Source organism: Aythya marila (genome assembly GCF_965140915.1).
Source record: "Aythya marila genome assembly, chromosome: 18".
Lineage (NCBI taxonomy): Eukaryota > Metazoa > Chordata > Aves > Anseriformes > Anatidae > Aythya > Aythya marila.
Genome location: NC_139059.1, coordinates 8628142 through 8652324, shown reverse-complemented (window position 1 = coordinate 8652324; position 24183 = coordinate 8628142). Strand labels below are relative to the sequence as shown.

The following is a 24183-nucleotide window of genomic DNA, read 5'->3' as shown; positions in this document are numbered from 1 at the left end:
GCAGCAGCAGGCAGCACCTCCCCGGTGCACAACGCCTCCTCCCTGCTGCACAGCCACTGCCAAGCTGGGCCCTCAGCAGCCTCTCATCCCCTTTTTGTTCCCCCAAACACTGCCAGGGCATCCCCAGGGCATCCAGCAGCCCCGCCAGAGTCTGGTGCTGCTAACCGAGAGACCAGGAGGCAGCAGGACATTGCACACCCCATCATCTGACATCGTTCCACCTCCTCTGAGCTAAGCTGCCCCAGATTCTCTTCAACCCCAGACTGGAACAGCTTTCCAGGCTGACAGCAAAGCCCAGAAAAGCCTCTTCCAGTGTAGACCATGCAAAGGCCTTCCCAGAGCCTCCAGAGAGCAGCTGGGGGCTCCATCCCAGACCCTAAGGGCCCTCACGCATTTCTGTGGGCTTTGGTCAGCCCCAGAGCATCAGCACGGGGACGATGCCCACCCCTGCACTGAAGCCCAGATGCTCCAGGAAGGCCACAGGCAGAACTCCTCTCTTCCTTCCCCTAGCTTTGCTTGCAAGCTTTCCAGGTGAACTGCCTTGCCCTGGAACCAGCTGCAATAAAATGGGTGTTTTATAGCCTCGGCCTGAGCGCATCAACGAATTCCAGCCGCTCTCCTGGAGAAAGAAGTCCAGATCAGATCACTGCTGCAGCAGAAACAGGTCCAAAGAGACGGAATCCAGCTCCTTCTGCTCAGTGTCAGTGTGTGTATCCAGCACGGCCGACACCGCACGTAATGCGAGCCAGCAGCGCGCTGCTTGAGCTCCAAAATGCTCCTCCCAGGGCCTGCCAAGCCTCCGAGAGGCTCTCGGAGCTGGCAGAGGAAAAACAACTGGCACTGAAGCCTGATTTCCCCAAGCATTTGAGATCAGAGGGCTCTCAGGTTGGTGCTGAGCAGCCACCAGACCCCCGAAACACAGCCAGGCAGGTGAGGTCAAGCTTTGACCCCCTGAGGGGACCAGATTTGGGCTGGACGGGCCTGTCAAAGGTGGTGGTTTGTTGTTGTTTTTACTCCAGGTGTTTTCTAACACCTCTAAAATACCTGAGTGCTTCAGGCCACGCTCAGGTCTAGGCTCAGGAGGAGGTCAGGGGTTCAGAAAGGCCAAGAGTTACCTGGAAAACAGCTCCGTGCAGCAGCTGGGTCTGCCACGGCAGGACCTGCGTCCTCACCCGGGCTCTAACATTCAGCTCCTGCGTGGCACGGGGTGAGATGTGCTCCTGGCCACAAACAGCTGGGGCAGAGCGTTTCGAGGATGCGCAGCCCTGACTCTCCCAGGGAGCAGCTCACCTCACAGCTCTGAGGCTCCCTGGGTGGAGAAATCTCCTCTGCTAGGAAAAAAAAAAGGCAGAGTTGGTGGATAGGCAGCAGCAGAAGGTTTAAAACGCAGCTCCCTACATTTCTACATCTGTTTTCACTCTCTGCTTCATGCCGAGGTCTGCCTTGTCCCCTCCCCTTCCCCTCGGGGTGGTGGCACAAAGGCTCTCCCATCGCTGGGCTAATTAGGTGCCAGCATACGCTCACTGCTGTGAAGGTGGCCTAGGTGAATCATGGATTTGCTCCAAATTGCAAAGCAGCAGCTATTGTGAGCGCTCCCAGCTCTATGGAAACCCTACCTTTCAAGTGTTACCACAGGCAGACAATGGGTAAGAGCCCACAATAGAGCGAGCAGCAAGGTGGGAGCAAAAGGTGCCTGGACGGAGACCACAGAAACACAGCACACACACCCCAAGCTCTCAAAGGCCTTGGCGTGAAGATGGCCACATCTAGCTCCTGCAGCACTGCCTCAAAGTTCTGCCCCAAGGATTCACACACTCACTGTGTCAGCTGTGCAAAGCATAAACGCTTACAAACCAGCCTGAAAATATCTAAGCGTAAGACCCCGCGACACAGAACTGCGGCGCACATCTAGAGTCTTGGCTCAGGATCCACAGAAGGAGGCAAAGACAGCCAGGAGGTAGCGTGTCCACAGGTTTATAAATCTGATAAATACAAGTATAACGCCCTGCCCGCCACAACGGGGCAGGGGAGGAGGGAGGGGAGTCACAAAAGTTGCTGAGAGAACAGTGACTTGTACTTGGCAGCTGGAGAAGTACAAGAGGGCTGCGGATTTACGCTGATGTGTCGAACAGCTTCTCGATCATCTCTCCCACTTGGTCGACCTGGTACTTGATGTACTTCTCAGGGTTCTTGGTGAAGGGCACGTTGCCATATCTGCAAAGGAAGACAACCCACAGGATGCAGCAAAAGATCCTTCTCCATACTGAGAGAGGCCGTCCCCACCTGTGTCCTTCCTCTGCCAGAGAAATCAGCTCCCCTCCAGCAGGTCTCACCTGAATCTGATGGGCTGTCTTGTAGGGAGCAAGTGACCTTGCTAGTTACAATGGGTCTCCTGAGGTTTACGTGGGTAAACCCGGGGTGGCTCCGAGCTCTGTGCTAGCTAGAACATCTGCACTCACCCTGAACAAGGAATTGGGGTGACGAGGAGGTGTTCGCAACTAGCAGAGCTCAGCTTAAGGATGTGTTAGTGTACAAGATGGAAAAGCTACAGCAGGACAGTGGAAAAGTGCTTCAGCTCTGGCTAACGTAGGTCCCAAAGACCCAAACCCAATGAGATGACAACGATGCAAGAGGTTCTCACCTGTTCAGGAAGGCACCGTAGGTCTCTTTCACAATGGTTTTCTGCGCCCGGCGAATTTTGTCCCGTTGCTCCATGTCTGGAATTGCCCAGGCCTTCTGGATCTTACATAGCTCCTCCAGCCCGTCATTAAAACCCTGTCCAAAATACAATTTGGAGAGCGTTCTGACTACAAACACGTCTGTAAACCAGTGCTATTTTCCTCCACTGGTGATCACTACTGGACAGGTGTTCTCCTCAGGCAGATCTTTTTTCTGTCCCCGTTTGCCTCAGTCATGTTCTTCTACCATCTCCTTACCTTAAAGCGCTCCTTAATCATCTGCCTCTCCTTATCCTTGAGCTGCAATAAGGAGAGAAAAGTTTTTATTTCGTTGCCAGAAATAAAATCCCAACATCACTGTTTGCCCACAGGTTCCCCATCCAACCTAAGTGATATCCTGCCTACTTGGCTCAAATTCCTTCTCCTAAAGCAGGGAGGAGAGAAGCTGCAGTGAGCAGCACAGTACATACAGCTATTGGTTTTCATCTGAAGTACATGTAACAAGGGTAATTTTCAGCCAGAACAGGCATAAAAATAGACCTCTTTATGCTTTGAGCCCTTTCTTTGGGAAGGTCTTTGCAAATCCAAAATAGCAGCATTTGCTCAGGTGAAAAGAGAAGAATGGAGGCTGAAATTAAAAGACTTGTGTGAATCTGGGGCAAGGGAGATTAGAAGGCAGCGTGATTCTCCATCTCGTCCTAGCCACAGTATTCACTCCACAGAGCAATACTGGCACAAGCTATAGAAGTGATTTCTGTGAATCTTTGATTACGACAAGGGACAGGATGTTTCTGGCAGTTGCTATCATCATTAAATCATCCTGGCCTGCCCTCTCACCTTCACTCCTGGTTGAAAGACAGGCAGATTTCTCTCCAGGATGTAATCTGTCACCTTCAACCAGCTGCATTTGAAATGATATGGGAAAGGAGCAAAAAGAAGGAGTTATTTACATCTCACCACAGCACGTATGCCCTCACCCATTACCCAAAGGCCAACCTAAGCAACACACACGCCAAAACTTTCCACAGTGACCATTTCCCAAGATTCATCCCTTGGGAACCAGAATACTCGGTTTGGGTTTTAAACTAGTTTGTGTTTAAGGCTAATCTCTCCCACTCTCCACCAGCACTGGTGGTGAATCTCCCAAGAAGTCTCAAACTCTGACAGAAGTAAGGGAAGAGCAGAGGATGTCTCCTGACCTGCGCTGGTAGGTCTGGATCTGCTGTTCAATGAGCTCCCGGTAAGACCTCTCAGCTGTCTTCTGTGTCACGGCTACCAACTGGATCAGCTCAGACCTGAAAGGAGAAGAAAACACCAGGAAGCCTGTGAGCCAGGTGCTCTCAGGGCTACTGCTAGCAAGATAGCAACATTTTGTGTCCCTATCAACATGATCTTTTGTGCCCTTTACAATAAAAGGGATCTTGAAATGCTTGAACTGGGAACAGAAACTACTCCACGTTGCTTTCCAAAGCCACATCCTCAATCCTCCCAAGACGAAAGGGTTCTCTGCAACGTAAGGTATCTCTGATGCTTTTATCTCCCCCCCATCATGTAATGCAGTGTCCATAAATAGGGCAAAGGTTTCAAAACCTTTTTCAAACAGTCTCAAGAATGGAAGAAATCACACAGAGGAGACAGGCCTGCAAGTAAACACACTCCAGAGACTGGTTGAAAATTGTGCGTAGCATCAGCTTGGACTTCAAAGAGATGCACACTTACTTCTCCAGAGACTTCAGAATGTAGTTGTAGTTGTTGTGCAGAAAAATGGCACTCAGAGCTGGGTCTTCATAAACCTTGGATTTGCTGAGAAGGTTAAGCTGCAAATTGCCCAGTACTTTGCCTTAAAGAGGGAACAACAGAGGAGAAAAAGTTTTGCACTAAATCTTCTCGTAACTGGCAACCCAAACCCAGGACTACGTGCTGTAACCATGAACCTGCAGCAAAGCGAAGAGCACAGCCCCAGATGCATATACAGAGAAGTGTGTGATCACATCTAATTATCAATCCTACAAGCCTTACGCAGATCTTTCCTCGGCAAGTAACCAAAACCGCCCTGTGAACTACTGCCTTTGTTGCAGCTGGCAGCATGGGCTCAGAGTAAGTCCCAGGGCCAGCACGAGTGATCAGACTCAGCCCCACCACAGCACAGGCTCACCTCAAGGAACCTGATGGACCTGAGCACCGTGATAACAGACCATCACGAGGCAGTCCCACGAACCCATCTCACCATTTTACTATTAAATACACAACCGAGATTTTACAGAGCCCCTCTGGCAGCTGGCAGTCCCTGCAGGGCTGAAGGCCCAAAGCCCGGTGTGAGAACAGTTTAAGGCAGCCGATGCTGAAAGCCAAACAACCTCCTGCATCGCGCTCTGTCCTGTCTAATTGTGACTCCGAAACTCCCAGGCTGATCCTTTATCTCCATCCCTTCCATCAGACTCCAGGTTGAACAGAGAAGGATCGCATGGAGCAAGAGACACAGCTCGTGCCTCTCACTCAAGAGCAAGCCATGAGAAGAAGAGCCAAGGGGGCAGAAACGGGCAGGTGTGCAGGGTACTCACAGATGTAGGTGCTCAGCAGCCGCCTGCTGAACTCCGAGCTGTAACTGCTAGCTGAGGAGCTGGTCTCTGCAAGGAAAAGAGCCTTAAGCCAGTTAACATGCCAGGAGGAAGGGCAGGGTTCATGTGGCCAGCCTGCCTCTGTTCAAACAAGCCCCTTCCCTGTTGCTATGGCATTAGGACAGAGCTCCTGTCGACAGTGAAATTAGCTCCCTGCTTCCGTGCCGACTGTCAGGGGATTATCCAGGGTGAGGGGGAAGAAGCTCTGCACCCCGTGATCCTTGCGGCTGCATCAGGTGCTGAGCATCCTGGCAGAAACCTCTCCTCTCCTTCCTAGTGCTCAGAGGACATCCACTTGATCAGAAATCAAATCATTAAGCAAATCCTTTCCCCACCACCCAAAAAAGGGGTTTTAAGCACCAGAAATCTGCAGTCGGAGAACAAATGAGCTGGAGCTGTTAAGAGCAGGCAGACAACACTGACAGAGACAAGCAGAAGGGCTCTGGAAAGTTTCAGCTTTCCCCGTGGCTGCTGACAGAGCCTGCTTGGCTCTGCACGAGGGGACCCACCAGCACCATCGCCTGCCCGTACGCAGAGGCTGCGTGCTGCCGTGCGTCCCTCTGAGCACCAGAGGGATGGTTTCTGCCCTCCAGGGAGGGTTTGTGTCCCCTGGGACACACGGAGCAGCCGTCTTCTCCTCCCCCTGCCAGCGAGTTTGGCAGCCAGGCCTAGCTCGGGTGGTCTGAGTTCAGAAGCGCCCCATGGGAAAGGCCTCGAGGCTCCCGTTGCTGGGAGTTGGACAATGAGGAGCTGAGGGCGCTCGGGATGAAGCACGACAGCAGCCGGGCCAATTTGCTGCCCGTGCCAAGCGGCCTCGGTGCCATCGGAGTGCCTGCAGCCTGTTTCAGCTCATGTGGCATCCCTCTTTGTCTGCAGGTGACGAACCCTCGCTATTCTCTCCAGCCCGCTGGCAAGAGTTACTCACCCTCCCCTTTTTCCCCTTTCAATTATGCCCCCCTCCCTTTTTTTTTTTTTTTTTCTTTTCAGTTAGATGTTAATTTATTTACCACTCCTGGAGGACAAAGAATTAACATACATCACAAGAGCCCAACGCAGCGTGAGCGGGTGCGTGGGGGTAAGGCTGCTTACCTCTGGGATCTAAAGGAATATTGTATGTGTCCCCAAGAACTACAAGGATTAAGGCAGAGCAGAGAGAAAAGGGGAGGGAGGAGAGAGAAAGAGAAATGCAAAGTGCAAAAACACAGGTTAGAGACCGCCATCCCTTTGAGAACAAAGCAGATATTAACACAAAGCAGCCACAGACAGCTACACCGGAGAGCAGGCAGGAGTCCCTCCAAGGCCACAAAGGGAGCTGGAGATCACGGAGGAGAGGCTGAGTAACCTCCTGCCCCTGCTAGCGACTGATTTGCGTCGCCATTATTTGCATTTAGCAAGACACCTCACCCCACCTCAGTTCAAACTAACTTTCAGGGCCAAAGAAAGCCTCCTCTGCATCCTCAGCAGCAGTTCACCGGTCCTTGAAATGAATACATGGCCCACGTAACCTTGCCAAGACACTGAGCAAAGCCATCCCACCCTCACTGTAGTGAGACAGGGCCCTGCAGAGCTGCTCTGTGGGCAGCAAGAGCGAGGGATTGGCTTTTAACTGATAAGCTTTGCTTTTGCCACCACTTGAGGGGAGCTCTGCAGAAAAGTGCACGCGTTTCCCATCCCTGGCAGAGGGCAGCCGGCAGCAAACGGTCCCAAAGGCCACACTGTACAGACAGAAGGAGAGGTACAGTGCCTGGATTCTGCCCAGGTCACCTCACGGATGGCTCTGAGGCACTAAACATCAGTCCTGCTTAGCAGACCTGTTATAATGACGCCGGCTTCAAGATTTGCTAATTGAGCGGGCTGCAGAGAGGCATTTCTCTCAAGCTGGCTTTGCACAGCAGGATAGCTCTGCACCTGGTGGGACACGTAGCTGCAATTAAAAAGGAAGTGGCTTTTGTCTGACCACATCCAGGACGCTGTATGACCAATACAAAAGGGTTCAGAGCTGGCAGAACCTCCCAAGCAGGACCTGGGAATTAAGTCTGGAGGCAGCTGTAAGCTTCCTTCTTCTCCAGCTCCTCATGGAGCTTTCTCCAAGTGCCAGCCTGTGCCTCCTCAGGTCCCTCTGCCCCCTGAATCTCCAGTTCTCCCCCTCTCCAGCCTGCTCTGTTCTGACCTACTTGAAGACATGAGCTCTGTGAGCAAGCTGAGGGCTCACTACAGAACCAGGAGCTGCTGCTCTGCCACGAACCATGCTCTCCCTCTGTGCTGGCACGTGACTAGCTCAGGATTCCCAGCTTGACCACGGCTGGATGCTGAGGAGAACGCTCTTGCTGCTGCTGTTGTACTGTGACTGGAGGATTTGGCAGAGAAAGAAGGCAAATTCATCACTACACAGCCCAGCCACAGCTAACTCAGCTGGACCAACCACCCTCAGTCCAACACAGTCACAGGGAGCCAGTCCCGTGGCAGATTTGGAGCTAAGTGGCTAAGCCATCCTCTTGATTCGATAATGCACACCAGCAACAAACGCCATCCCAAGAATACCTGATAGGATCAAATGTGGAAGGCCAGCAGGGAAACTCTCTGCATCCCTTGGAGCTCTCCAGACAACCAACTACATAGTCAGGGCAGATCGGAGGACAAAACAAACCACAGGGTAAAGAACAGGAGAAGAACAAGCTAACAGTGCGCGTTGAGGTTTGGTCTTTTTAGGGAAGATGCCCAGACAATTTGGGGAAGGAACTGCATGCCCAGATAAGCTCCATGAATGTACCTTGAGATGCCAGCATGGCACCTGCAGTCTCCTGGAAATCCAACAACTGCTGTAGGAAAAGGATGGCCTGGAAGAGAAAGAGAGAGAGGGAAGTGAGGAGACGCGGTATCGGTTGCTTTTATGCTCCACTATTAAGGATTGTGAAGGACCACACATCTTGACATGTTCAAAAGCCTTCAGGAAACAGACTGCTGTACTCCTTTTTGTTGCTGGGTTTTACTCACACAGTCACACCACAGCTTAGCAAGGGAAACCAGCTGATCCCTCCAGGGAAGCGCCCTTCCAACACAAAGACAGGTCAATCTAAGAAAAGAAGTTTCCCTACTGCTCTACAACCTCTTCAGAGGCTGGTTTTTACACAGGACAATTCAAATCAACTTCACCTACATTGCTGGTGAGTTCATGAACTGTCCCGTCTTTTGGCATGTTATATTCCTTGTCTGGATCATTCTAAGGAGGAAGAAAGAGACGTAAGGTGAGCATGTTAGAAAACTGAAGGCATCTACAATACAACTGCTGCTGCAAGTGAGCCGTAGCCTTGTTGATCCAGCCTCTCAGCATCCTCAGACTCGTCTCTCACAGTGCCATCTCCTGGTGCTCAGAAACCATAGCTTCTGCGCACCGACAGCTCAGGACCACGGGGATTTTGCTCAGCACGTCACCATCAACAGCTCAGCTCACCCATAGGTGAGCTTCACCAACCCCCCTTTATACAGGGACAGTTCATCCCAAGTCCTCCACAGCTTTTCAAGTCAGCAACTTTCCTTTCTTTTACAAAGAGTTATGTTCTTAGATTGACTTTGGTATCTACAGAGGCCTCCTGTATTTGAGAGCAGCATCCAGTGTTCAGTATTTTCAGCTGACCCCCCAGTGCTACCCAGCAGGCACAGCCCCGCTTTGGAGTCAGGAAGTTAGGTGGTCTCATGGAAAGCAGAAAGCTAAACTGGGAGTTCTGCTCAGAAAACCCCTTTTCTAAGCCTGCTGGCCTTGCTGGAGATAACGGTGATGGCAAACTTACCTTAATGTTGTCAGCAAACTCCTCCAATGCCTTCGCACCTGTAGTTTCCATGGACGTGATGAGCCCTGGCAATTTGTTCTTCGTGCCTGCCGCAGTTCCCTGGAATAGTCCCACAACAGATCAGAGAAAATGAACAGTATCTGACTGCTTGTCCAGAACTCATTCTCAATTCTCCATGTATCAGAAGAATATTTATAGCATTATCAATAGTGAGTGAAACCCTGCGTTCTTTGGCCTGCCGGGAGGGAGGAGGGAAAGATGCTGCAACCCCAGCAACGACCAGGACTTGCCCCCTTTCATATTTCCTCTTGTGTGGTACCTGACCTAAGAGGCTGGAGCATCAGTCACCAGCTCCAGCTGGAAGCAGATGGAAAGGAGCTGTCACTCCCAGTCCACGCTGAAGGACAGAGGTGACACTGCTTTGTTCAAAGTCACCGTCGCCATCCCTTTCAAAAAGCTCTCCCCACAACCCAAGCCACAGGACACTCTCCAATCCCACCAAACTCACCTGCAAGACCTGGTCAAATTCGGGCTTCATCTGCTTGAGGTGCTTGAGGATGGGGAAGATGGTGAGCACCGCCGAGTAGTCGTGGCGGATGATGGCTTTGCGGGCTGCCGAGACAATGTTATCCCCCTCCATGATCAAGTTATCCAGCGACTCCTGCAACAAAGCCCAGCGGTCAGAAGGAAGCAGCAGGACTTCTGCCAGGGCACCCACAGCTCGTGGTGTAAGCCACGTCCTCATCACAAAAAAGAAAGGGGGAGGAATTTGTATGTGTCCTTTACCAGAGAAACCAAGGGGAAAGGCTCGACTGACCTGGATGAGGGAATCAAAAGTCTTCTTCTGGTGGTGCTCCGGGACGATTTCTGTCAGGAGCTGGTATTCGCTCTGGGCCAGTTTGACAAAGGCACTCACACAGTGAATGTAGGCGTCGATCTCGATGTCGAACACATCGTCCCTCCCTGCAAAGGCAAGATGTCTTTAAGGGAGAACCAAATTCGCACCGAGCTTTCAGCAGCTCTGCTCCCTCCAGGACCTCGGATTACGCAGAGAGCGCGAGGTTCCTCTCCAACAGGCGGCTCTGGCTCTGTGCCCGTCCTGCTGTGAGACCGGGAGCTGTCCCCTCACCACGCCTGCCCCCCTGGTTTGCCCACGGGAGGCATGCAAAGTCAGCTGCAGCTCAGGGCATGGACACGTCAGCACAACACCAGCCTCGTGACAGAAGGCAAGTCTGAAGCTCTTCTGGGCTACAAACTCAATTTAATCAAGGGCTCAAACACGGAGTACTAGACTAGGGAAGGTCTGAGGTGAATTATTCAACATCTCTGCTTGTGCTTTTAGAATTCCTTATCTCCACCCATCATGCAGATGAAGAGCTGCCACGTTGCGTCAACATTTCTTGGAAATGGAGGCTCTCCTGGAAGGCAGCCTCTTCCTACAGGCAGTAACCAAAGAAAATAACAGGCGGATAACTACTAAATCCTACAAAGCAGGAGCATCAGCGCAGTTAGGTGAGGTATCTGCCACCAAATGCTGTGTACAAATGTGCATTTTTGAGTTCTAGCACGTGAATGTCTCCAAGACGTAGCGAGGAACCTCTGTGGTAGGCACAAGAAGGGCCAGGAGGATACGAGGGCACCCACCAACTGGTGCCAGCCACGAGCTGGATGTGTCAGCAGGACAGACACAAATGGGCTCACATCACCCTGCGCTGCTCAGACCCCTGCAGTAACCACTATAAAAGAAGAAAATTACGCAGAGGCCTTTCCTAAGGCTGCTGCTGCTGCTACCCTCCTCCCAGCAGCATCTGCAGCTTTTGATGGAGAAAGGCCCAATTCTTCCCTACACTGACGGGTCCCTCAGAGTGATTTTTTAGAAGCTGTGGGCAGCACGTGGCACACAAACGTGGTTTTACACGCAGCCTGTGGTGGAGAGCGGCCCACCAAACGGCACGCCACACGTCGGCCTTGCCCTGTTTGCTTCGCTTCAGCGCTGAAAAAGCCCCTCAGCACGGTGGCCCCCAGGTTTGGTTAGACAAAATCGGGGTCCCCTGCCTGAGGGCGTGGGTTTGTGCGATTAGTGGGAGTGAACTCAACTGAGGAGAGCCAGAGCTTCACAGCCAGGCCAGGCCCATGCTCCAGGGCTGCCCACGCAGAGGAACAGCCACCAGGAGCGTGAAGCATGCTGCAAGGAAGGGCTGTTAGGCAGCTTGTTACGAGGTGCCAACACGGTACTTACCAGCAGCCGGCCCGTGCTTGTCGCTCAGGGTATCGGAAAGATGTTTAACTCGTAAATCATGCTCATGACCTAGTGGGATGGCAGCCGGCACAAACAGAAGGCGCAATTTATCCAGGGTGGTTACAGCACGGATGCTCACACGGGCTGGAAGCCGCTTCAAGCTTGGTTTATTTGATCTGATGGACTTTTGTTTTTTTTCCCTACACAGTCCCGGGAATGCTACCTAACCGAATTTATGCGTTATGGGGTTATGCAGCAGTAGCAACCCTTTGAAACCTGATGAGAAGCGAGTTAAATCATTTCCTGGGCCACAGGTGTCACTTGGACCTCCTGCCGTAAGCTCTGAATGGGATAATGGGCACTAGAAACCCAATTTGTACCCACAACTGTTACAAATTCAAACTCAAAATTCACCTCCTGCTCAGCACCGAGAATTTTTTTCCCCAGTAAGTGATGTCAGTCACTATCTGGGATTCAGCAGACTACAACGTAGATGCTGAAGAAATCCACTTCAGATGAATACGTAGCAGAAGGGAAAAAGGTCTTATAGGTGCTTTGAAGCAAATTACATCCTTTCCCCTGTCTGGTACAACCTCTACGAGCAGAGGTCGGCACGCAGGAGACCCTTTAGGTTGGTCTTTGCAGAGATGTGCAGGCGTGATGCCCTGGACTCGCTGTGGCCTGACACTTCTGCATCAGGTTTGGAAAGGTCACTGGGAAACTGAACGTCTCAAAGTCCAGGCAAAACAGGGAAAGAGAACAGAAACACCACAGGCAGATGTCAGCAGAGCAGAGCTTCCGTTAGCCACGTGCCTAGGGCGGACTGACTGCTTTACCGGGAGATTCCTGGTCAGATTCCACCTGGACTTTGTCCACAGAGCCTTCAAAATTTAGACACAAACTCGGATCAGTGGTTTGGGCTGCCAGCACCCCCCTGGCTGCCCAAGGACCGTATTTACCTGGCGCTGCCCACCAAGTGCTCGGCTAACGGAAGCCCCACCTGGAAAAGCAAGGCTGGTACACAGAGAAGCTCAAAGGTGAAGAAGTAGCTGGAGCTGTGATTACCTTCCATAGGAATGAGGTTAGAGGCCCCCTTTTTCCCATCTAGACCATGCTGAGAGTACTGTTTCAGAAGGTTCTGAGCCTTACGGATCGTGCCTGTCACCAGAGCCAGAGAGAAGAGACAAGAAGACCTAGAAAATGAGTGAAAGAAAACAAAACCCAGAACACCAGCCCTTCACCAGCAGCTGCCACCTGGGCCCAGCAGGAGGGTGCTGGGCACCGAGCATGCTCAGCACAGGACCGGCAAGAACCCAAAACTCGTGCCCGAGCGTGTGGATGCCAGGGTTGTTTTTGGGTTGTCTCCCTTCTTCAAGGGGAGGACGTGAAGTCCGGCCACAGCTACAGAATCAAGGAGCGCTCGGGGCAGTTTGGTGAGCTGGGAAGGCTGGCTGGGAAAATCTGACCCCAGCTTCCTTACCCGGGACGTTTTATTGAAGCTGGCACTCTGCATCGCAGCACAGGAGCCTTCCCTGAGCTGGGCTGTGGACAATTTATAGCCAGCAACGCATTGCCTGCCCCCCAGAGCCACAATCGCAGCTCTTCCCTTGCAGATGCCAAAAAAAAAGGTGCCAATCCTGGGTAATTCCTGAGCATGCTCAACGTAGATCCCCGCAGCCAAGGCACCGAACGATCTCTGGCATGAGAGGAAGCGATCAAAGGGTGACAACCTCGGGACTTCAGAGAGCAGTGCTGCAGCAGCAATCCCCATCCTAGAGATCACCGAATAAAGGACGCTGCCCACCCATGTCTAACTCGCATTAAGGCACCCTAATCCCCAAGACACTTTTTCTTCTAAGGAACTGCAAATCAATTAAAACCATGGAAAAAAAAAATAACACGGGGTTAAAAGATTTATACTTAACACACACAAAAAAAACCAGACAGGACTGAACAAAAGCTGCTGCTGGATACACAGCTAGGAAGCACAAAACAGAAGCACTAATGGGACAACTGAAAACTAAGCGCTGTTTCCACATTAAGAGGTTAGTGGTCATGCAACGAGCTGCAATTATCACAAGCACATGGACACACTCCCACAGCAGAGCGCTGCCGTTGCCTGCACAACAGGGAACGGAGAGTTTTAGGAAGGCAGGAGGACTCTCCGTAGAAAACCCAGACGAAACAGAATTGGGCTGAGTAAATGAAAGCAAAAGATCCAAGAAATAAAAATGCGGCTGCCAATGCTGAGAATCAGCCCTCCATTTTAAAGCAATAAATACTTCAAACGTGCAGAAAATCCCTACGTTGACACGGGGACGGCCTCACAGCAGGGCTCTGAGCTCTCCCAAACCCCAACCCCAGCCCCAGGCACCCACCAGCTCCAGCACCCACCTGGGGCCACCTCAAAAAGGGCCCTGGAGTGAAACCTTTTGGCACGCCTCTGGCAGCCCCTTCACATCCCCACTCACAACAGGGCGCTGCACTTTCTCCCTCCCCAAACCCTAACCCTAACCCTACACAGCGATCGGGTTCGGGGTGGGCTGAGGGAATCTTCCACGTTGGTCTGGCAGGAAAATCCTTCCCTCTAGACCCACGGTAGGCAGGTGGGAAGACTGATTGTGCTGATGGATTTGTTCCCAGCTTCTTCCATGTTCTTCCTGCTCATCTGATCCCAGAATCACTTCCTCCAGGTCTCCTGGTGCTTTCCATCCCCAACATTTCCACTTTATTCTTAGCTACTTTCAGAAACCTCCAGCGTTTGGGCACAACGTGAAATTCCTCTGAGCGAGCAGGGCAGCAGAAAGCCCTGAAGACATGCACCGAGCTATTTCATTATTATTATTATTGCTGATATCATGGCCCAGCTGATACGCTGGAGCTCAACCCAGCTGCTGTTCTTCTACCAGTTCTTTGATCTTTTCTACTTGCCTTCGGAAAAAAAAATATTGAAAATGGATAAATTGGTGTAAAAATCAAGCAGAGTGCAACTGCTGCTGCTGCCCAGAGGCTCTCACTTCCCAGGGATGCAGCACACATCCCCACAGCTCAGCCCTGACAGTTTCTACTGCCTCTGCTGCCCTGTGCACATGGCATATGCACAATTACCTGGGTTTAGGCCAACACGCACACCCCAAGTGTTTGTGGGCATCACCTGAGTGCTGCTGCATCCCCCTCACTTGGTGTTGTAATTAGGCTTTAATGAATTCTGGTGAAAACCAAACGCTTTTGTTCTGTGCTGGTTTTCCCTCCTCAGGCAGCTCGCAGACCAAATGGGATGGCCAGGATGGTGTTTCAGCTGCTAGTGAAAGCATCACGTTCCAGCTAGACAGCCATCAACAGGGGAAGCTGGAAATGGGAACAGGCTCTTCCTTCTGCCCCACGGGCCCCACACAGCCTGTCCTCAGGTTCACCCAGCTGCGAGGTGCTACCTGCACTGCTAGGAGGCAGGAGATAAACTGCAAACGGCTCCCCTGCAGCTTGTAGCACCCACCAAAAAAAATAAAATAAAATAAAATAAAATAAAATAAAATAAAATAAAATAAAATAAAATAAAATTCAGACAACACCGGAGATTTTTGCTCCTGAGCCTGTTTAAATAAAATGGTTTGGGGGCGTACATGGAGCAGAGTTTTCCAACTCGACGTTGTTCTCCTGTTTTTCTCTTCCACTACTCAATTTTCTAGCCAAGCAGAAGAGCAACACACCCCCTTTTCTTTAGCACCAACGCAGGAATCTGTACAAAACTGGCTGAAGCTCCGTGGTTATTGCTTATAGGTACCCCGTGCCCCGTCCCTCCCAAACTTCTGGTAATTTAGAGAGTTTCTGAACTGCCTCCTGCTCCCAAGCCAACCCAGCGCTGCCTCCACAGGCCTCACACAGAAGCAATCCCTTCAGGATTTTACGAGCAGATGTTTGTAACAGGACAATTGGGGAACCTGAATGCGCTCGTCCTCTGAGGCAGGCTGCTGACATTTCACACAGCAAACTGCTTTAAAAAAAATAAATAAAAAGGCCACAGACTGCTTCTACTTGACTTGGCAAGTTGCAGCCAAGAGGAGACGATTTGGCTTTAGAAGCATCTCCAGCAGTCAAAGTTTTAATTGCATGCTGGAACAAGAGGAAACAGAACAGGGTGCACCAACAAATGCAGCAGTGATGGAGAGATGAAGACTCTGAAACAAAGCATGGACGAGGAACGTGTTCTCCAGTGCCTGGGGGAGGGTGGGAGGGGGTCTCTGCCTGGTTAGCTTGTCCCTAGTAGCTTACCTTCCCTTTAGCTGCCACCTCCCTTCCATTTTGGGTTGTAAAAAGGTTACAGCACGTCAGATTTAGTTTGTTATTTACCCCCTGCAAGAGGTTAAAGTGTGCGCTGGGGTGTGCGCTGGGATATTCTTCCTGAAGGAATAAGGAAACCAACTCCCTTGGTGAAACGGCGAGAAAACCCCTTGTCTAAAACACCATTTTATGGGAATTCCCTTTCTGAAGGGAATGCACAAAAAATAATCTTTGTCCATAGCTGAACAAAGGCTAAAGCAGGTGAATCAATGCCACCAGAGGAATATTGTTACGCACAGTGCCACCGTGGAGAGAGTATCAGACCTTCGCCTCTGGAGCTGTCCTTGAAAGCTGACAGAACTGCAGAGAAGCTGGTGAACCTCTGCTCAAAGATGATTTTTCCCTCCTCTCTAACTTCATTTCAGTACAACTTAGCAGCCATAAGGGATGGCTGCTGTATGAGGTTTAACCACCCCTGTCCTTCAGGAGCTACAGCCTGGTTCTGTGTCCTTGTTCACAGAAGACTGGAGACAAACGAGCCATTATTTTCTCCTTGAGACTGCAATACCCCAATAGATCACTTGAAATCCTTTCCTTCATGCACCGTGAGCTCTGCGAGAGCATTCAGGCTGTGCTCGGTGCCTGCTACCTGGCCCGACTCACAAACTCGGATTAAACTTGGCCAAAAGATGCCGAAGTCTCCTGGCAAATTTACAGCTGAGACATTCATCGTGACAAGTGATTTTGGATGCCCAAACGCATCCGTTTTGGAGGAGCCTGGTTTGTAGAGAGCAAATGCTTCTCAAACACGTGGGCTGTTTTCTCTGCTCTCTCTGTGAGCATCCAAGGCTCATTTAAAAAAAAAAAAAAAAAAAAAAAAAAGCAAACAAAAAAAAACGAACAAACACTGTTCCTAGTGATTTTTTTTTAATCTTCCCATGAAAAGAAAAAAATCTCCTCCACTTCTGACTGTCTCCCTGAAGCGTAAGAGCTGTTCACCAGCTGCAATTCATGCTTCAACTCTCAGGAACAGCTCCACGGCACAGCAGCAGTGGCACAGATTGATTTTAGAAGCCCAGAGGGGCGATCGCTGGCTGTCACAGCCCTCCCCGGGCAGCCTGCCCTCTCCAAATATCCCAGGCACACCCCCTGCTGTAGCACGAAGAGGCCCACCAAAGCCCCTCCATTCAGAAGTGAAGAGAGCGAGCACCAGGGCCAGCACACACACACACACATAGACGCACGTTACCTGGGATGAGGACTGCATTCACATCAGGATTATAGAAATAAACACAACACGATTAAAATGGGTTCCTTTTCCTCCCTTTCCCCATCCCATCCATTCCCAGTCCCTGCCCGCAGCTCTTAAGTTCGTATTTTCCTGAACTCATTTGAAGGGTTTGGACAATGCAGGAAAAATATTGGGGTGGGAAAGTTTTTGCCGGGTAAACCCCCAGAAATCCAAACTTTTCTGACTTCCATCACTATTACACAGGAGAAAACAGGGTGCTGGGGACAGGCAGAGGGACAGCATCACTGCTCTGCTGTCAGAGGTGCACGCTGGCTGTTGCTGGCCCTCCTTCTGGCCGTTTTCCCACTAGGTGGCACATTTCAGAGGCCAGGACGCCAGCTCCACACTGGAGCAGCACGCGGGAGCGACCAGCCTCCCAGCTGCAGAAAATGCAGCAAAACTCCATTATGAGGAGAGGTGGAATAACTCCCCAGCCACGTTCATCTCTTCCAGAGACAGCCTGAGGCAAAAGCTTTAAAAAGCTCTTCCAGAATTTGATTAGGATGACTCTGGATCTGTAGGCAAATTCCTAGTCCCTCTTCCAAGTTCTGAGGGATTCTCAGTCTCCTAGCCCAGTAATTATTTACACGTAAGTAGTGATTAAAGTGATGTGCTTTAGCAGGTCTCAGTTTTCCATTTTGCTGTAACGCTGGATGCAATCCAAGCTCCAAGGCTGAGGACAAGTGTTCTCAAACCACATTCATCTCCTCCTCTCTCAGGTCTCTTTCTGCTCATCTCCTTTGTTAAGGTAATGGCCTTTTCTTTCTCTGCACACAGACCCCATCCTGCCCCGTCCCACCTCTTCACACTACCCAGAGAACAGACCTGATGATTTGAGAGTTGGAAACAAGGTCTGTAACCTCTGCCCTGGCTTCAACACTGAGAAGAGGTGCTTCTCTCTGAAATCCCACCCTGCTCCTGCCCTGTCAGCAGGCAGAAGCCCTGCAGAAGCGTGTCAGATACCCAGGGGCGATGGTGACACGTTAAATGGATCCCCCGCTCGGACTCACCCGGTCTCTTGACTGGCTTTTTGGTGGGGGTGTCCTTCCTCTTGTTCTGAATGGCAGGGGAATACGGCACCCCCGTGGAGGAGCTGTTCTTTCGGAAGTGGTCCTTCAGCCCCTTGATGGAGCGGTCGAGCTGGACAGAGCGGATTTGGAAGTACACTGTCATGAAATCTAAAGAGACGAGGTAGAAACAAGATCATAAATAAACAGAAAACACTGTAAGGAAAAACAAACCTTTCCTGTGAAATGCTGTGGCCCAAAGAGGGCTTAACAGTGTTGATGTGAGACCCCAGGTAAGCATTTTTTCCTACCAAAATATCAAATCCAGCAGTGCTAAATCCAGGAAGAAACCAAAACACAGACTCAAGAGAAAGAGCAAAATCTTAGTACGGAGGAGACAGGCGTTTCTCTATTTCACGAGAGAGAAACCAAAGCACACAAACAATCTAACAGCATAAAAGACAGCGAAACCTGAACCAGAATCCAGGCAATCGCTCTGAATCTTCTGTTCCCGCAGGCAACTTCTCCTGTTCTGCCACAGCCCTGAGATGCCAACTTCGAAACCAAGAAGCCATAAAGTGTCCTGCCACATCTTTCACACCAGGCCCAACCTTAGCACCTCCAGGCCTTCCTTCCAAACAGAACCCTCAGAGGACGAGCTGATTAACCCAGGGTTCAGCACACTGCTCTCCCCTCCCATCTCTTGCTCACCCTTCTTCCATCTCCACCCCCTTCCCTTCCCCATGCCAATGCCACACCCTGAGCCTGCCTCTTCTCCAGCCCAGCTCCCTCAGAACTCCTTCCTTAAGGATCTCTCGCATTTGATTCCAGCACAGAGACCACCTCCCACACTGCAGGGTCAGCTCCTGTCCAGTTTGTACACGAAAGCCAGAAAAATCTCCTGATTTCTTCCGAACCTGGCTTCCTTCCCCTGCAGCGTTCACTCCTGCCCTCCCACCACACCCACCAGTAAGTCCACACGCTACTACCAAGAGCACATCAGTTTTGGAAACGATGGGAAGTCAATAAAGGAGTATAGAGGTGTAGGCAGGTTCTGGTGCTGCAGACCAGGAAAGAAGAGATGTGTATTGACTGGGAAAAAAAATCCTGTGCTGCTTTTACACCCCTTTCTGGTCACATTTAACACACAACGTTTTGTTCATAAATAGTTTCTCCAGGGGAGTTGTTATCAGTGTCTTGTACAGCTGTAGCACCTGGGCCCTAGGTGACTGCAGCTCCAACAGAAGGTGTTGCAGATGCACTTTAAATAACGTGTCCCTGTCAGGGATTTCTGCTACAGGCCAGGCTATGCTTTTGAATGATTTGTGCTTTACTTACGCAGCTTTTGTTCTCATCAGATCACTGTTGAACTGACAGAGCGCGTTTCAGCCCTACTACAAACAGCATAAGGACGCAGGCTCTTCAGAAGGGAATTGAACAGAGACAAACTCCTACCCTAGAAGATGTCACTAAAGCTTTTTCTTGTTTTGCTTGTGCTGCCAGCTACCAGCAGCAGCGTGACTCTTGCTTTGTCAGTCCCAACCTCACCTGAGCAGAGGCTTCACGGCTGGAGGTGTGTGATTTGCACACTTACCTGCTGACAACAACCCTCACCACTCCACTTCTGCTCTCAGCCAGGAGCAACGCCCACCTTGGTTCCTGCCGTTTTCCACCAGCCAGCCAGAAATGCGGATGATATCGTGCAGGACACTCTCCGGGAGGTGCTCCAGTGACATCTCCTCCTGTGTCTCCATCTCATCATCGCCGCTGATCAGGTCCAGGATGAGGATGGGCGGGACTGGCTTGGTGTGCCGTGTCATCAAGCTGCGGAACTCCGACTCCAGCGACTCTTTTCCCCTCTCAAAAAGGGATTTCTGGCACAAAAGAGCAGAGGGATAGAAGAAGCACAGGGTTTCTGTAATCACTCACGAGTCTTTCTGCATGAGGTCTCACTTTTTGTAGTGTTTTTAACCACTGTCAAGTACCGCATGCTTCGAGCTCCGACAACGCCTGTAACTAAGAGACTTTTAAGGTGAATTAAATACAAAAATGCCTGGGAGTTGCTCAGTTTACAAGTGGAATTGCAACAGATCTCACATCCTGCTCAAGCAACTGAAGGACAGACAAGAGGTACCCAGGGGGAAGCTCAATCGACTCCACCACACGCGCACGAAATGCTTTCACAAGTCTGAACGGCACAAAGCATGAGGAGAACACCACAAGCAGAAACACTGCCGGGCTCAGATTTAAAAAGAAGCCAAAAACCACATTTATTTTTTTTTTAGCTGTGCCCAAACACCTTTTTCACCAGGCAGCAAGCCCACCAGCCTCTCGCAGCAGGAGGGCAAGCAGCACATGTCTGTCTGTCTGTCCGTCCCTCCGTCCATCCCTCTCCCCCCCCGCCAGCTTCCAGATCTGCGACCTACCACGCGGTTCAGCTCTGGGCTGTCTGGGCTGTTGTCCTGGAAGTACTCCACTGCCTTCTGGATTTTGTCCATGCAATTCAAGTATTCCTCCAGCCTCCCAGTGGGGCTAAAAATAAAAGCAAAAATAAAAAGCGGTGCCCCAAAGACCAAAGGAAGAAAATGCCAAGCAAGCACCAGACCAAACTCCAGATGAAAATAATACAGAAAATTCTAATTTCTTTCTTTCTGGGTAAGAGGAGATCATGAATTCTGTTTCGACTGCACTTCTTGCCACAGCTGTGCAGTTCCTGCCAGGGCAGAAAGAACTCTTGTGGAAAGAGCAAAGAAGAGAAGCCACCAGCGAGCTTCATATGGCAAAACGCGAGTAAAATCTGGGAGAGACATCAGTGCTGAGCCTGAGCAGACTTTGCCCTCTGGGGATTGCTGATATTCAAGTCAGGAAGCTTTCTGGAGGACTGGTGTGAGGGGATAACATGGGAAGGATACAAAGAACATTTTAAGTGTGCAGAGTCAGCTCCTACCTCCTTCTGTCCCAAAAGATCAATAGGATGAAGCTCCCCAGAAAGATCCAGCTGCTGAACTCACCCTTCCTTTATGATCTTCTCCGTGTCTTTAGCCACGTGGTAGTAACTGATGACGTGATCCAAGCAGGACAAGGTCTTCTCCACGTTCTCCTGCAAGCGCTGCAGATTCTCTGTCTGTTTGTGGACTGGGATGATCGAGTTCTCCAGTTTCATCAAACGGCTTTCAAAGGAGGATAGGATGGAAACCTACAGAGAGAAACAGAGAGAGCTGAGGGCATCCTTCCACAGGATCCACGCAGGAGGTTAATAGTGAGATTGGGGCAGTCCCAGACCTTCAGGTCCCAGCTTCTATCCCGGGCTCTGCTACTCATTCGCCATGGCTCCTTAGGACACAGAAGGTTTAAACAGCCTGCCTAATTTCCATCATTCATGACAAAACACATCATCTGCCATCAAAGATAGGCCAACTTCGAATTAAATGTTTGAAAAGCCCACAAACAGTGCACTGAAACAGTACCAAGGAAGAGAAAATTTTATTTGACAGTGCAAAACAAAGCCACAGGAAATGCCTGGAGGTGTCCTTGGTAAACACAGCAACAAAAGTAAAGCCTGGCAGCCACTCTGCTCCATACCACCAAGGCCTAAAACTGAGACATCCAACGTGTAGGCACACTATAGCATGAACCTTCTTTTGCACTGCAGACATTTGTGTGTTTTGTTTTTTTTTAAAGGGACTGCAGTATAACTTCCGAATAGTGAAAAGCCTCAGCAAGCGCATAAAGGGTGCCTTAATGTCATCTGTTCCAGGACAAAACATACTTCTTTCAAGACGCACTCCTATGCTATGTTTTCCAGATTTCTTTCTTAAGTCACTGACCCCAAAACTGGGCACAGTATGCCAGCTGAGGGCTTACTAGCACCACTTAGAGTGCAATAATTACATTCTACCTCTTCAGCAAAACGTTTTCAAAATAAACCCCAAACGAGACCTGCCTTTATGAACCAACGATGGGATGCTGTTGCACGAATTAGTTTGGTGTTTGTTAATATCTCTTCCCAAGAGAAATGACAGACTGTAAAGCCAAAGGTGCATTTATACCCACATCTTCCCAGGAAAGAGGCTTGGGTTTCAAACATTCATCAGCCTTCCCTTTTGCCCAGCCAGTTAAATGTAAAACACAGATGTAGAACACGTGGCTTATTACTGTATATTCTTCACACAGGCACAATGAGGCTCTTGAAAATGGATTTTCCTAAGGACGAGCAGTCCTACACCCAGCAGTAAGGCTGAACCTCAAGGACCTCCTTACCATGTTCTTCGTGAGCTGGTCGCTCTTCTCAAGACTCTCTTTGATAAAGGACAGAGTTTCTTCCTCCTGTCATCAGGATGAAACACGCAGTTAGTTCTCACTGCAGAACACCAAGCATTTAACCCGCTCAACACCACGCGCAGGGTTTCACGAGCCCTGCTGAACACAGCAGCAATCCACCTTTGGTCCGACTGTGAGATATTGTAATAACCCTGTTTTTTTTTTAGAAGTAGTAATGAATATGTATCAGCCTAGGAGCATAAAAATCAGCTGCTTGATGTACCTGGTGTGCGTCTTGGTGGAGCAGAGACTCCTGACACACCCAGCGCTGTTTGCTTACCTCCATTCTTTTAATAAATTGTAAACTTTGATTATAACCCTATTTTGGGACTGAGCCATTTATAACACGACGCTGAGGCCACTTTTGACCACTTTTTATCCTAACTGATACCAGGACATTTAACCCCAGGTGAGATATTTAAGATAAGCAGAGGGTTTTTTTTTTACAGATTACTCCTTTCCCCCAAACACACCAACCCCACAAGCGTGCAGACAGCCGTACCCCAAAGATTTACACCACACAAACCCCCTTCCCACCATATTAGCGGTGCAGCCACCCTGCACCCCCCAGCCCCTCAGAGCAGCCCCGTGGGGCACGGAGCCCCCCCAGGCCCTGAGGGGAGGGGATGTGGGGGGGGGAGGCCCCGGGCCCGTCTCCACAGCAACGCGCGGGGGCTGCGGGCCCGGCCCCTCGCCCAGGCCCCGCCGCAGACCCCCGGGCCGGCTCCACCTGCTTGAGTTTGCCCTCGATCTCCCTCCTGCGGGCCGAAACCTCCTCGCTCGGGATCATGGTGCCGCAGGGAGCCGAGGCCGCGCTCCACCGGGCAGCCGCCGCCGCTGCTGCTGCTGCTGCTGCTCCCCTCCCGGCTCCGTCCCGTCACTGCCGCGCCGCCATCTTGGGAGCGGCGGGGGGCACCGCGCATGCGCGGGAGTGGCGGGCGCCATCTTGGGAGTGGCTTGTGCAGAGAGGGGAGGTGGAAGGGCAGCGGGGGTGGGGCGCATGCGTGCTGCGGGGCGTGGAGGCCAGCTTGGGAGTGGCGGCCGGGCCGCGCGGCCATCTTGAGAGTGGCGGAGGGGGGGCGTAATGGGGCTGCTGCTGTGGGCACATCGCTGGTGCAGCCCTCAGTGCCACCCACTGAGACATGTCCCCAAGCACCACGTTAAACACCCCAGGGATAAACCCTGTCCCCAAGCACCACGTCCAACCTTTCCCTGAACACCCCCAGGGATGGGGACTCCACCACCCCCCTGGGCAGCCCGTCCCAGCGCCTGGCTGCTCTTTCTGAGCAGAAATGTCTCCTCATTGCCAACCTGAACCTCCCCTGGCACAACTTGAGGCCATTCCCCCAGTCCTGTCACAGTTCCCTGTGAGCAGAGGCCGACCCCCAGCTCCCCACCCCTTCCCTTCTGGCAGTTGCAGAGAGCAACGAGCTCTGCCCTGAGCCTCCTCTTCTCCAGCCCACCCCCAGTTCCCTCAGCTGCTCCTCACAAGGCTCGAGTCCCAGGCCCTTCCCCAGCTTCGTAGCCCTGCTCTAGACACGTTCCAGGGCCTCGATGTCCTTCTTGTACTGAAGGGCCCAAAGCTGAACCCAGCACTCAAGGTGCAGCCTCGCCAGAGCAGAGCCCAAGGGGACGATCCCCTCCCTGCTCCTGCTGCCTGCACTATTCCTGACACAACCAGGGTGCCATTGGCCTTCCTGGCCACCTGGGCACACTCCTGGCTCACGTTCAGGCAGGCATTGACCAACAACACCCCCAGATCCTTTTCCTCTGCACAGCTTGGAGGAGAGCAGGGCCATGGGGACAGTGCCAGCACAGGGGAGCTGGGGGACATGTGGAGGCAAACACGTCCTGGGCACCCCCCCACCCCCCTCGCACCGCACCCAGCTTGGGGTCACACACCAGGGCTGCCCACAGAAGGAGGAAACAGGGCGCCTGGGCAGGTCACGGCCATTGTTTGCCTC

The 24183-nt window shown here is 51.4% G+C and overlaps 1 protein-coding gene across 7 annotated transcripts; it reads right to left on the bottom strand.

The window, feature by feature from the left end:
* Positions 1 to 1958: 1958 nt before the first annotated feature.
* EXOC7 (exocyst complex component 7) lies at positions 1959 to 23130 on the bottom strand. 7 transcript variants are annotated; one of them, XM_082775097.1, is made up of 21 exons: positions 22950 to 23130; positions 22160 to 22225; positions 20911 to 21095; positions 20326 to 20431; positions 19551 to 19773; positions 17903 to 18070; positions 16851 to 16862; positions 12389 to 12481; positions 11324 to 11392; positions 9902 to 10047; positions 9593 to 9745; positions 9085 to 9183; positions 8454 to 8516; positions 8067 to 8133; positions 5240 to 5305; positions 4398 to 4518; positions 3878 to 3973; positions 3516 to 3579; positions 2937 to 2978; positions 2642 to 2775; positions 1959 to 2214 (listed from the first exon to the last, which is right to left on the bottom strand). In XM_082775097.1, exons 1-21 carry the CDS (start codon positions 23007 to 23009, stop codon positions 2112 to 2114), a joined length of 2136 nt encoding a protein of 711 aa, XP_082631223.1. In that variant the 5' UTR covers positions 23010 to 23130; the 3' UTR covers positions 1959 to 2111. The 7 variants fall into 7 exon arrangements, with proteins under 7 accessions (XP_082631223.1, XP_082631224.1, XP_082631225.1 ...); XM_082775098.1 differs by lacking the exon at positions 16851 to 16862; XM_082775099.1 differs by lacking the exon at positions 11324 to 11392 and having other exon boundaries at positions 22950 to 23129.
* Between the last annotated feature and the right edge of the window lie 1053 nt (positions 23131 to 24183).